The 12,730-nt window shown below is 27.3% G+C and overlaps 1 protein-coding gene and 1 non-coding gene across 2 annotated transcripts in view; both read right to left on the bottom strand.

Annotated features, from left to right (window-relative positions):
- The window catches only part of LOC103580891 (cadherin-87A), a 50,205-nt gene that overhangs the window by 19,511 nt on the left and 17,964 nt on the right, over positions 1-12,730 (bottom strand). The window contains exon 2 of the mRNA XM_014440406.2: positions 11,099-11,148. Coding sequence (XP_014295892.2) covers positions 11,099-11,148 — 50 coding nt within the window. The remainder of the gene's footprint in view (positions 1-11,098; positions 11,149-12,730) is intronic.
- On the bottom strand, positions 9,731-9,851 carry LOC128667697 (U5 spliceosomal RNA). Its single transcript, XR_008403647.1, has one exon. It is a non-coding gene; the product is annotated as a U5 spliceosomal RNA (small nuclear RNA).

The following is a 12,730-nucleotide window of genomic DNA, read 5'->3' on the forward strand; positions in this document are numbered from 1 at the left end:
TTTATTGTAAACCCATTGATTCCGGTATTGCGGCTAAAGGATTCTTTCAATAGCTTTTAACGTAGTTTAGTTTTTAAACAAAAAAGGAAAATCATTCGAATGTCCTCACTTCTAGCTTTTTTCAAACTCATGACTTTACAAAATATTGATCAATTTTATTATTCTGCTTAATATTTAATAATATTTTGACATGTGAAGGTCGCTTTGACTATTATTTGATAAGATAAGACATTACTTTGGCAATGTTTTAAAAAATTTGACTTCCCTGTCGTCACTTTGACACATTACATGGAGACAGCACACGTTGAATTTAAAAAATTCATAGATTTCCTCACCTTTGTCACTAAATGACAAGTCTTCTGTTCAATTGCAAACAATATTTTTTTGGCGACATTAAAATTCTTCATATCGTATTTTTAGTGATTCGAATCAATATCTAAATATTATTTTATGACCCAAGGCAATGCTGCATTAATATTGACACTTTTCGATAATAACGATGTTCGTATGTCTAATTTTATCTCGATAACTTGCCGCACAATTGAATTATATTACTGTACTCATTCGTTCCATGAATTCACAATCAACCATCTTAAAATATTCCTCTGAATACCGCTTCAACCACTCGAATAGGTCAAGAGTCACAGGAAATTATTTATTAAAAACCTTTTAACCCACTTAATTATACAAAATCCATAAAATTTAGTTATTTAACATAAAGTCACTTTCAATTAATTATTATCAAGTTTTATGAATATTTTTAAAAAAATACTGTCCCAGATTTTTCGTACACAATTAGTGTGACATATTAATCCCATTATTTCGTTATATTTATCGAGGATTGCAAAATAAAACGCGGATTACATTTTGAATTTTTAACAATCTCAAAAGTGCCTTTTTAGAGCAAACCCATCTATACACAAATAACGATATAAAATTATAAATAGCATTTTTTACATTGTATATAGATTACAAAAGATAAACATTTTAAGCAGAAACTAATTTACCCGAGCTATAGTAAAAAAAAATACTGTTGAAACAAACGGATGTATATATTTTTTTATAGTGTAATACAGCTATCTCTCGTTTTTCATTCTTGCTTTTCATATAATAAAACCCGCGCCTCATCTTCTTTACTTCTGACGCCTGCCTGGTTTCCATGGGTAACCTAATCATCTACGACCAAGAAAGGATCTGTTGTCGTGTGGCATCGACCCACACCCACAGGGAATATTCGTTTATAAGCATCGTTACCTTACTCTTTTCTTCTCTTCTCTTCTTTCCTATCTCTGTAGCAGTATTTCCTAAATCATACACTCAATCTTCCCTTTTTTGTCAACTGATTTCACACATTTTTATCCCCTTTTACACCCAGAATTATATTTACAAATATTTTTTTCACAACCTTACGATTATGTGAAAACGATTCAATCAGCAATTTTTATCATAAAAAATTTACAGAAAAAACGAAATAAAATCAGGTTAGTGCTTTTAACTAATGTAGGATTAAACCCAATTTATTTCTAGTGCAAATTTAAGCCTTCGGTTAATTAATTTTAGCGAAGTCATTCAACACTATTTTTTTTTTTTTAAATTCCTTTTTATCAATCCATTCTCATTTTATTGAATGATAAAGCAAAAAGTACTTGTGCTAAAACTATAATTAAAAAAAAAGTATGAACTTTTTATTTGAAAGCTAAAACTCGACGCTCTTTAACGCGATCAATCAAAATTATGACTTTATTTTTTATTTTGAACTTTTTGAATCCTAGTCAAAAAATAGAATCTCACTTGAACTTCTATAGTGCAGAAACGTAAAGAAGTTCAGTATAGAAGTTTAAATTACATTCCTGAATACGTTTCTTCAAGCACCTTTATAAGATTTTACCTTTTTTAACGCGCCTAAAATTAGAAAAAATTTATAAAAGACTTTGAAGTAAAAATTTGAAGCTTTTTGATAAAAAACGGGTTGTGATGCCCTACTTCCCTCTCTAGATGCGTAATCTACTAATTCTATAAAAAAATAAAAATAGTTAAATTTGGAAAATCCAAAAGTGCACGACTCATAATGCTCATTTATTATGAAATAATAAAATAATAACAAAAAAATGGCGGGAAGCACGAATGAATTTAAAATGTTTAAAATTTGTTGTTGTTTTTTTTTTTTAATTATATTAGTAATTTTTTATAATTATAAAAGAATTTTCTTAAAATATCTCGATTAATAATAAAAAAAAATATATATATAAATAAAAAAAAAATAAAAAAAAGAGAATTGAATTGAAAAAAAAACGAAATAAAAAAAACACATGAGTCGTGCAAAAAAAAAAAGAAAAAAAAATTTTTAATTTAAAAAAAAAACAGCTGTACTAAGAAAGTGATGCGCAGGCGCCCCTGGTGGAATAAAATGTACATAATATCTATAGATATAGATATATCACCATCCATGTTAATTTTACATGGATATATATAGATATAGTCTTGTAATTTTCGTTTTTTATTAATTGTAATTAAACGACACTGAATTAATTGATCATTCGCATTCAGTGACCTACAATCGTCGATTAGAATTTAAAAAAAAAAATTTAACTCAAATAATGGATTTTTTCACAAGTTATAGTGTTTCCGGGATTTCATACATGCCGGACAGGAAAATTTTTTGACCTATTTTGGTGTTTTTTTCCGATTCTATTGCAATAAATCAATTTTTAAAAAGTATGGAATTAATCTCCATTAAATTATCTCGACAATAGTATGCAAAATATCTTGATTCCGTGAACTAACAAGGCTATAATAATAAAATAGCTACCAAAATGAGGCGAAAAAAATTTTTCGATCGTAAAGCACTCTCTGATGCTTCGCATCATGAGTCGTGCAAAAAAGTTTCGAAACATCCTGATTGTAGAAAATTTGAAAAGAGATTAAAGACACAGGTGCTGTATCGGATTGCCTAGAAAATTTACAAACTGCTAGTGTCTGTAGCCAGTAGTAACTTGTAGAAGCAGAAACGGAGAAGAATAAGGGTAGAAAAAGATAGTACGAGTGTCGATACTGAGATAAATTTATAGATAAACATAAAATATAAAATCCTATCTCAACAAGGACTATATATTTAATCCATCAATCGTTTTAATGTACAATAAATCCTGGTTGGGATTTATTCCACAAGTACGTATGTCTATTCCGGACGAGTGAATACACTCAAGTACGTTGAGATAAAGGATGTCGATATATATCTTTAGGGGTAAAAAATATAAAAATATTGAAAAGATTATATTGTATTAGGCAAAAAATATGATAGATTTATTGATAACAAAGTGAAAGATATGTTTTTTTTTATCTATTGGAGAAATAAAATATTTTAGTAGACAACTTGACACCAATTTCCGGCAAATCGATTTAATGCCGTAATGTAATAAATTATTTTGAATAGATTATACGTTAAATAAAATAATAATTTATTAACTGTGTAACAGGAAATTTTGTCAACAGATTTATTTTAAAACTGTTTTTATTTTGGGAAGTAGAAGTAGAGGGATGATTTTAAAAAATGTCGGATAGAGTGAATGAGCCGGAATTGAAGGTCTAGGATAGGATCAACGGTATTTATCATTCGACAGCCGGAAATGATAAGGGACGGAACTCTCGTTTATCTTTTACGCCAGTCCGGAAATTAAGCGAACACACATTTATCTTTTTGTAACTGTTTTATTTTTCATTCTTATCAATTGATATCGTTATTTATTTTTACTTTTTTATCGAAAAATCAGAATCTATTGTCTAGGAGAATTTATTGTTTTTCAACAACCACGAGTCCAGTATATCAGAGTCGTAATTTCGAATCCTGGCGTGGGTATTAATTATTTTTAAACAATAAAAGTATTACTACAAACTGGGAAAAGTTATCCCTTAGAGTGGGACACGATTGTAAAAGAAAAAATTTTCAATTTTCTTAGCGGGAAGTTTAAATTTTTTTTTGTGTAAAAATGGTGCCTCATTTGGTCCCGAGTTCCTTTGATTTAGAAAAAAATATAAGAAGTTTTTCTTTCTTATTCATCTAGTCTTTTGATCGTGTCAGACATAAATTTTAAAAAGGGCAACAAACTTTGCGGTTTCAACACCACGACAGTAGTTGTTTCGTAGGATGTAAAATGGTAAAATCTTAGAAAACTAACGTTGTTTGAACGATAAGATAAAAAGAGTCGAAAACCACTTGAAAGTTCAAAGAAATACATCAAAGACCTACTAAATATATTTGGCTACAGGTGAATGAAACTTTAGAACAACAAAATTAATCTAAAATGTAAGAAAAAGTTTACGAAAAAAATTGAATTCTAAAAGTTATATGAAAAAAATGAATTATTAATAGTAATATAAGTATAAAAAATAAGAAGAAAAAAAAAAGGTAAAGTGGTGTATTAAAAGATTAAAAGACTTTTAATAGCTTTATAAATTGAGTTTAAAAGTTGCCAAAAGTTATATAGACACACGTGCAGTCATGGGAAAAATCTCAAACCACATAGTCCTATAAAGGACTAAAGTTCGCGGTTTGAGGTTTTTTGGGTTTTAGAACCTCAAAGAGTTGTGGTGATTTTTTTAATTTCTTTTTTCTTTTTTTTTTTTTTTTTTTGTGCCTTCAAAAAGAAGATTCTAGATAAATGTTAAAAAAAATGGGCGGGAGTTTAAGAATTTAAAAAGTTTTATAATAGGACGGGGCAAGAGGAATCGTGTACTGGGTGCAAATTACTTGAGGTTTCCGGCAAATGGCGCTAATTGAATTCCCTGATGAATCGAACACTGTCGTGAGAGTTACATGCGCATAGAAGATATCGGCTTTACTTTATACTGTAACTATATATATATATATATATTATTTAATATATGTATAGGCTGCTTTAAAAAGCAAGAAACGCTCTGCCAATATATATATATATATATAGAGCTATGCGAATTATTTGAACTTACAAATTATTTATGTAAGTCAAATATTTATGATCAATTCAAAAATTAATAATGATAATTCAAAAAATTCATATCACTGGGAAATTTTTTTAATGTTCGAAAAATCCGAATTATTTTTATATTATCGTAAAAAGTTGATTATAATGTATACATGTGAGTTAAGATTTGATATTCAAAATTCGAATCGAATATTAAAATTCGAATTGAATAATTAGAATTCTTAGAATTATTTTAAGTCTGAAAAATAATTTCCCGGGTCGAAAAATTTGATCTGTTTTAAATCAACTAAAAATTTTAAGTTATTTTTATTCAATTTTATTTTTTATTTATATTTAATTAATATGTGAATTTTAATCTAGTTTTGCCCTTACTATTCCTTATTTAGACATTTCTTAGGCTTATTTTCGATAATTTTTGGTCTGCTTTTGTTCTAATCTAGATCAAAATTAGACTTTTCCTGTCAATTATTTTTAGCCTGTTTTTGTTTTAATCTAGATCAAAATCAGACATTTTCTATCAATTATTTTTAGTCCGATTTTGATTTAAATAAGATCAAAAACAGATTAGAATTTTTTTTTCATTTATTGTAATAAATAATGAAAACAAAAAATTAATAAAAGTTTAATTTTATACTACATATTATTATCAAGTAATGTTTATTTTATTCTAGATTTAATCTAGTTTCGTCCTTCTGTATCGTAATTGTTCTTTTAAACAGCAGATCAAAAACAACTTGAAATTTTTATAAAAGATCAAAAACAGATCAATTAGTTCAAATACAGACCAATTAGGCCGAATGCAGTCCAGCTATACTAGAATCAGATCAAATTTTTCGACCCGGGTTGACTTTTTTTAATAATTCCAAATTCAAATTATTCCACTTTTCAAATTAGTCAAAAATTCAAATTATCCGTCAGTTTTCGAATCATTCTAAATATCCAAATTATTTCTCAACTATTATAAGTTTTTTTATAATTTATCTCATGTGACTTAAGATTCAATTTTTGAAATTCAAACCGAATATTTTAAGTCTAATCGAAAAATTCGTTTTTTTCGATTCGAATACCATCATTAAGTTGAATTCGATCACAACACACTCATACACTTCCATAACATATTGTTACAAAAAATTCAAATTAAATTCCTATCGGACCATTAGTGTTAAGCCTCTTAGGTCATTAGTTCAAAAGTTTCGAATTTGTTTAAAATGGTCATTATATCAAAATTTACTTTTGAACCGTTTTCATAACAATTCCTGCGAATAATGAATTACTAATTTGTTCAAAGTTTGAGCTCTCTGTAATAATAATTATGGAGCTTTCAACAGGAATTTAATACTTTTAGTTATGAATTTATTCAAAAATGTACTCAGATTTATATTAAATACTATGGGCCGTACAGAATTCTTCTTTGAGTTTGGTTATATCTTCATTTATGTTAAAGTAAGCGTACGCTATTTCAAACAAAAAGTCCTTTTAGTACAAAATATTTAATTATTACAAAAGGGCTATTGTCTCTACAACATTTCAAGTGTAGCTTTACTTTTTTTCAAAGAACGATGTTATTAAAATAAATAATAATAAAGCGTGATACAATAAGAAAGACTGCAAATCAAGTATAAAATAGTCGAGTATAATGAATGTTTTTTTAATATTTATTTTTAAAAGTTAATAGTTTTTTATTTAGTTTCATTTGTTTTAAAGCTCTAAGCCACCACTTGACTGTTTGCAGAATTACTCAGTCGGGCTAACAACGGACCAAGTGAAGTTGGAATAAAAAATTACGTAAAAAGTTGAAGGAAAGAAAATAAAGGAAGAGAAAAAAAAAAAAAAAAAAGAAAAGAAATGGGTTTTTTCGTTCATTAAAATTCGATTAGAACTTTTCAAATAAAATGAATATGAAATATTTCGTTCTATTTGTAAATGAAGATTAATTTTGACAGAGAACTAGAAATAAGTAAAGATAGAGACGGCATGTCTTCAAAAAATATTTATTTACGAATACTGATATTTCGTAGTAATATTTTGTAAAATCACAAATAAACTGAAATTTTGAAAATTTTCATTTTTATTATTAGTGTCCTAATCACCCCGCGAGGCCATTATGCCCTCCTTAAATATTTTTTTACGAGATCTATAAAATGGTTTACGGAAAAACTATTTTTGAGTCAACCGTGATAATGCCAGTTTGTTTTATAATAATAAACTAATAAAAATTTTTAAGAGAGTCGTCTGCTCCTTTATTTCCTGTTATTTTTTATTGGCTTCATAAGTTTTTAATATGATAATATTTTGTAATTGTAATAATGTTAATATTGTTAAGCAAACTCTTCGGGTATTATACTCTATGAGTAATCGGATTAACGCTACATAGAATTCACATTAATGAAGATCAAAGATTTCATCAGACGGTTAATTCAACCGTCGATATTTTGCCTCAGGGCTTTAGTCAAAAGCTTTAAATATATATATATATATATATATATATATATATATATATATATATATAACCCACCAAACTTTATCCTTTCATATACTACAACATATATGCATATATACTAAATTTAAAACAATTTCGTTTATGAAAATAACCATAATTGGGTTGATGTTATAAAATTTTTAATTAATTTAATTTATTGAAATATTCTCGTTCTAAAACAACATTTTTGAGCTGATCAAAAGTTAAAAATATAATCCATCATTAAATTTTCAATCTGTGATAAATACTTAAAAATATTGTTACAAGTACGTCTATTAATATATACTCGATAACATAGGTCATATATTTTTATTTTTTTTTATAAAAAATGCAGAGATTCCGTTGACTGAATGACCGAAAATTATTAATAAACATTGATGTTCAAAAGATCATTTTAAACTTTTCTACATTTAGTAATAGCTTTTCTTCATGGAATAATAAATTTTTTATGTCATGTTTCATGACAAAGAAATCGTTTATTTGATAAAAAAAAAAAAAAAAAAAAAGAAATACTAAGATATTGAAAAGAAGTTTAAAAAACTAAAATAAAATATGTAGAAATGGAAACGTACAAAAATACATTATCCAATAATACTTTTTCTGCATTTGACATATCAAGAATAAAATCCAGAGCTTTATGATTTTTGAGAAATGAATCTATTTCATGGTTGAATTTTTTCAAACCAATTTTACGTAACAATCCTTACATCATATTTCACTATAAAATAAAAATACAAAATATGATATTGAAAAAAAAAATTGAAAATAAAAACGCACAATGCGCGTTGCGCGGAAGGATACTTGCTGACGTACACGATCGATACATGCTCTAGGTTCTTTGGTCCTTTCTCTCTTTACAGTATACACAATTTTATTATTATTATTATTATTTTTTTTTTTATCATCTTGCAAACTCACAATCCTACTATCAAGTAAGTAAAGTCTGTGCAGGGTTGAATATCTCGAATAGTCGTGAGAATCGTGAGCATCCACTTTACAAGATGTCTCTTCATATTTTGCGGGTTCATCGCAATCTAGAGTTGTATGATATTTTCAACTACGAGCAAAATTGACTTTTGTATTATTATTTTTATTTAAAAACTTTACCATGGCTAATATATAACTCTCTAAAAGTACTTGAGTTTATTAATCCAACGTAGACTACAGAAGAGTGTACTTAAAAATCTCTCGTGCTTCAAAGGATTTAACCATGGAACAGCTTTTCGAGCTTTTTATATCTTTTATAATTTCCTATTACTCTCATCATTTTTTTTTTTTCGTTCTATATCTTTTGGCACAAATACTGACACTAAATTAACGCTTGCCTATTTGCCTTTGATCAAGATAAAAAAAAAAAAAAGAAATTGATAAAAAAAATTTCTTTATGAGTATAGCTGAAAAAAATTTTATTTTTTTTCGCTTATCCTCTGAAAAATTAGTAAAAAAAAAATTGTTCATCGAATTTAAACTAGAAAATTCAAGTTTAAGAGATCACTGAAAAATTTTAAAGTTTTTGATATTCTTCAATTTCTAGACATTTATATTTTTTGAGGATATTTTGAAAAAATAATTTACTTTGTATGCTTGCCGTAGCATTTAAATTACGCAAGAAAATAGGCGGTCGTGTTTATTTTTTTTTTAAGCAAATTAATATTTTAATCATTCTGTCACCAAACATAATTTTATCGTTTACAGAACTCAGTGGATGAAGATAAGTCTAAACTTGAACCTGTTAGGAATCTTCATACAGTCCAACCAGTACAGCCAAGATTGGATAGAACACGAGACGACGTATTTCAAATTGGTAAAGTCACCTTAGATTTCATGAGATTTTTAAACAGGGATCATTCATATTAAAATATCAATACTAAGCTATTGGACAAATAGCATAATTAGAATAAATTATATTTTTCAGCTGACCCTCCATTTTTCCACCAATATAACAGATTCTTCCTCGCCGGATCATATTTTTGAAATCTATTCAGAAAGTTTTCATTCTTCCTTTGAAGATAGCGGTAAAAGCTGCTCATATTATATTATTTATATATAAATATTATTTAGAATCCTGTCAGCATGAAACAGACCCTTATCTATCCTTCAACTGCAGATTTAAACTTTACTACAATTGTGTCTAACTATCGACTACTGTCTGTATTGCTCGAGGATCTTGAGATTTATAACAATATTTACTTTCATATTATTTGAACCAAATATTTATTCTTGAGCAAAGGAATGAAATCTACTTTAGTGACAATGTTCCAGACTAAAAATTATTTTTGGATTTATTAGGAACCCAGCTATTGCCGGGTATACAAAAAATTGTCTTATAGACTCATCAATTGTTCCCCTCCACGGAAATCTTTAGTAAAAGGCGAAAGATTTATGCGTATATTGAAGGGAAACCAGAGTAATAATAACTGCATAAAAATTTGCTTTTAATAACTTTGACCCAAGTCAGTAGAAAAGAAAAAATAAAATTGCTTCGGCCATCTAGCGGCAAGCTGACGGACTACTTACAAGGTCCTAAGAATCATAGGCGTCATCCGATATATTTGTATATATGTACCGAATACAATCTAATGAGAATAAAAAATTATTAATTTCGGATTTTAAATTAAGTTCAGAGATTTTTTAAATTTAATTAAATTCTTACAATTTAAATTAATTTGTTTATTCACTTAACTCTAGCTCTTCGTTTATTAAAATAACCAACAATGTATTGGAAATTTTTTTTTATTATCTGCGAAGTAAATCCGATTGAAAACATATTTTGCGGGATTAAAATATATATATATTTTATATGATAAAATTTACTGATAATCTTCGAAAAAAGTTATAGCTTTTTGCAACAGTACTAAATAATAGCTTATAAAATATTTTTTTTACATTTCAGAACATCCTTAAGATTTAAAAAAAAAGGATAAATCTATAGAATCTACCATAAAATAGGAATTTATCAAAAACAGCACTTTAAAAAATTGAAAATTACTTACAATAAAGAGAACGTTATAAAACATGTATCATCTTTTTTTTATTTTGTTGCATTTCCTTCGGGATTTGAAGGAACGAGACAATTCCTCTTTAGTGATATGAACCCGTTACTCATGGTCTCGTGAAGCGAATCAAGGAAAAGCGTTATCCTTAAGGTATTTTTGTTTTTCTCTTTTATTTTTATTTTTTATTTTTTTTCGGCACCAAGATAGATACGACGAACCGAAAACTTTCCGGTTTCTACGTTTTCCCTCAGGAGTTAAGTTTACAGGGATAAGAGAAATGTCTCTGGCATTCACATGAAATCTACGACTAGACATCTCTACCTTTTCTTATATTATTCTTTCCTCTCTCTCTCTCTCTCTCTCTCTCTCTCTCTCTCTCTGTTATTCACATTTTCGTGTAACCTTAACATCTTAGTCTTTGTTTTCAGAAAGAGTCCTTTAACAATTCGTCTCTTGATATTCCGTGAATTTCAGTTGGTAAAAACCTTTGAGAATTAAACGTTTAAAGCTTGACTTGACATTTAAATAAGGGAGCTATTGCAAACACGAATTTAATTAAAACGCTAAATTGAACCTACTGGGGTATAACTTTTTAATTAATCATTTCTCTTGAAATTGAGGTATTATTAGAAAATTATAAGAACAAAGTGCTTTTAACTTACCAGTAGCTATGGCAATACTTAAAATGGCGGTGAATAATCCAAGGCGCAACCTAGAATAATAACAAAAACAATGGTTGAATTAATAAATATAATGTATGTACATTGTATGTTATTTATATGCTTTATCAGCAAAAGCCGCTTTTAGAGAATTATTATAAAATGTTTTTGTATTTGCATAAAAGATAATAAAATAAATGGAAATATTAATATGAATTTGTAATCCAACCAGATGGTAGTGAATTTAAGTACTTGATACATAAAAGATAACATTTGAATTATGAAAGTTATTATGTTTAAAAAATTTTTGTTTTGAAATATCTTACAAACATATGAAATATTTATTTTAGGGATGTGCGAATAACGATGGAATGAAATCGAATAAAATATCATTATTCGACTTGAAATTTGAATCGAATAATTCGAAACATCGTTAGTATGTAATGGAAAATTTTTACCAAATAAATTTTGAATGGTCGAAAATTTTCGAATTTCAGAAATTAATAATTGGATTTGAAATCCAATATCAACTCTGATCTATCAAATCTATTAAGTCCCGGGAAATTTAAAACTGAAAATTTGTATGCCTAATTATTTAAGTTTTAAACTCAAAATATCTCAGTAGCTGTCAAATTTGGAAATAGTACAAGGCACGTTTTTTGTAGAAAATTTGAAGAGCTACAAATAATGCCTCTTGTAATTTTTTGGATAACTTAATATTTACAGAGATATTTGCAAAAAACTAATCATATCCAGAAAAGTAAAAAATCCAAATTTGTATGTCTAATTTTTCGAATTTTAAACTCGAGATATCTCAGCAGCTATCAAGATTTTAAAAAAAGTATATGATACCTTTTTTGTAGAGAATTTAAAGCGCTACAAAAAAGATCTCTTGTAATTTTTTCGATTACTCAATATTTACGAAGATATTTACGAAAAGCCAATCATTATTTTAAAAAAATCTACAGAAAAGAGAAATTGGCTGATAAGTTATTATTATTTTAAATTAGCCTTAATGACCTTATTTACTTAGATTTAAAATAAATGATCTAAAGTATATTATGCGAAATTCCGCCATCTGAAGGATTAATTAAAAAGTAACGAATATCTCAAAAAGTAGAGGTAACTAAAAAATTAAAATGGAGAAGAATGAAGTAGACGGAAGTAAACAAGAGTGTTGTGTGTCACACGAGTAAGGGTAGAATATATAATAACTAGCGTAAAATTAAATGACCCAGACGAACAGAAGGTAGTACGATAGGTGAATATTATATGAAATAGGGTGAAAGAAAACACAAAAAAGGTGGTCTTTGAAAACGGGATGAATGGTAAAAGGAATAAGAATTTCAGGTCCTGAGTTTTCCGTTAATTTAACTTTTTGTCGAGCGAGTGGTTGAAACTCTAACTGCTGACTTGTCACAAACGTTAATTAGACTTGCTTCATTTCGACTAACTTAATTGCCCACTATACTCTACGTTTTCAGTCGTGCTAACACGACAATTCAATTTTTTTTTTTTTTTTATTGTTATTAACTGTATTTTTATAAATTAATATTTTATTTGGCGACAAAGGTTTTCCGTTCTCATTTATAATACTTTTTTTTATGGATATAGCGCACCTGTAAAAATAATAAT

This window comes from Microplitis demolitor, chromosome 4, assembly GCF_026212275.2.
Source record: "Microplitis demolitor isolate Queensland-Clemson2020A chromosome 4, iyMicDemo2.1a, whole genome shotgun sequence".
Lineage (NCBI taxonomy): Eukaryota > Metazoa > Arthropoda > Insecta > Hymenoptera > Braconidae > Microplitis > Microplitis demolitor.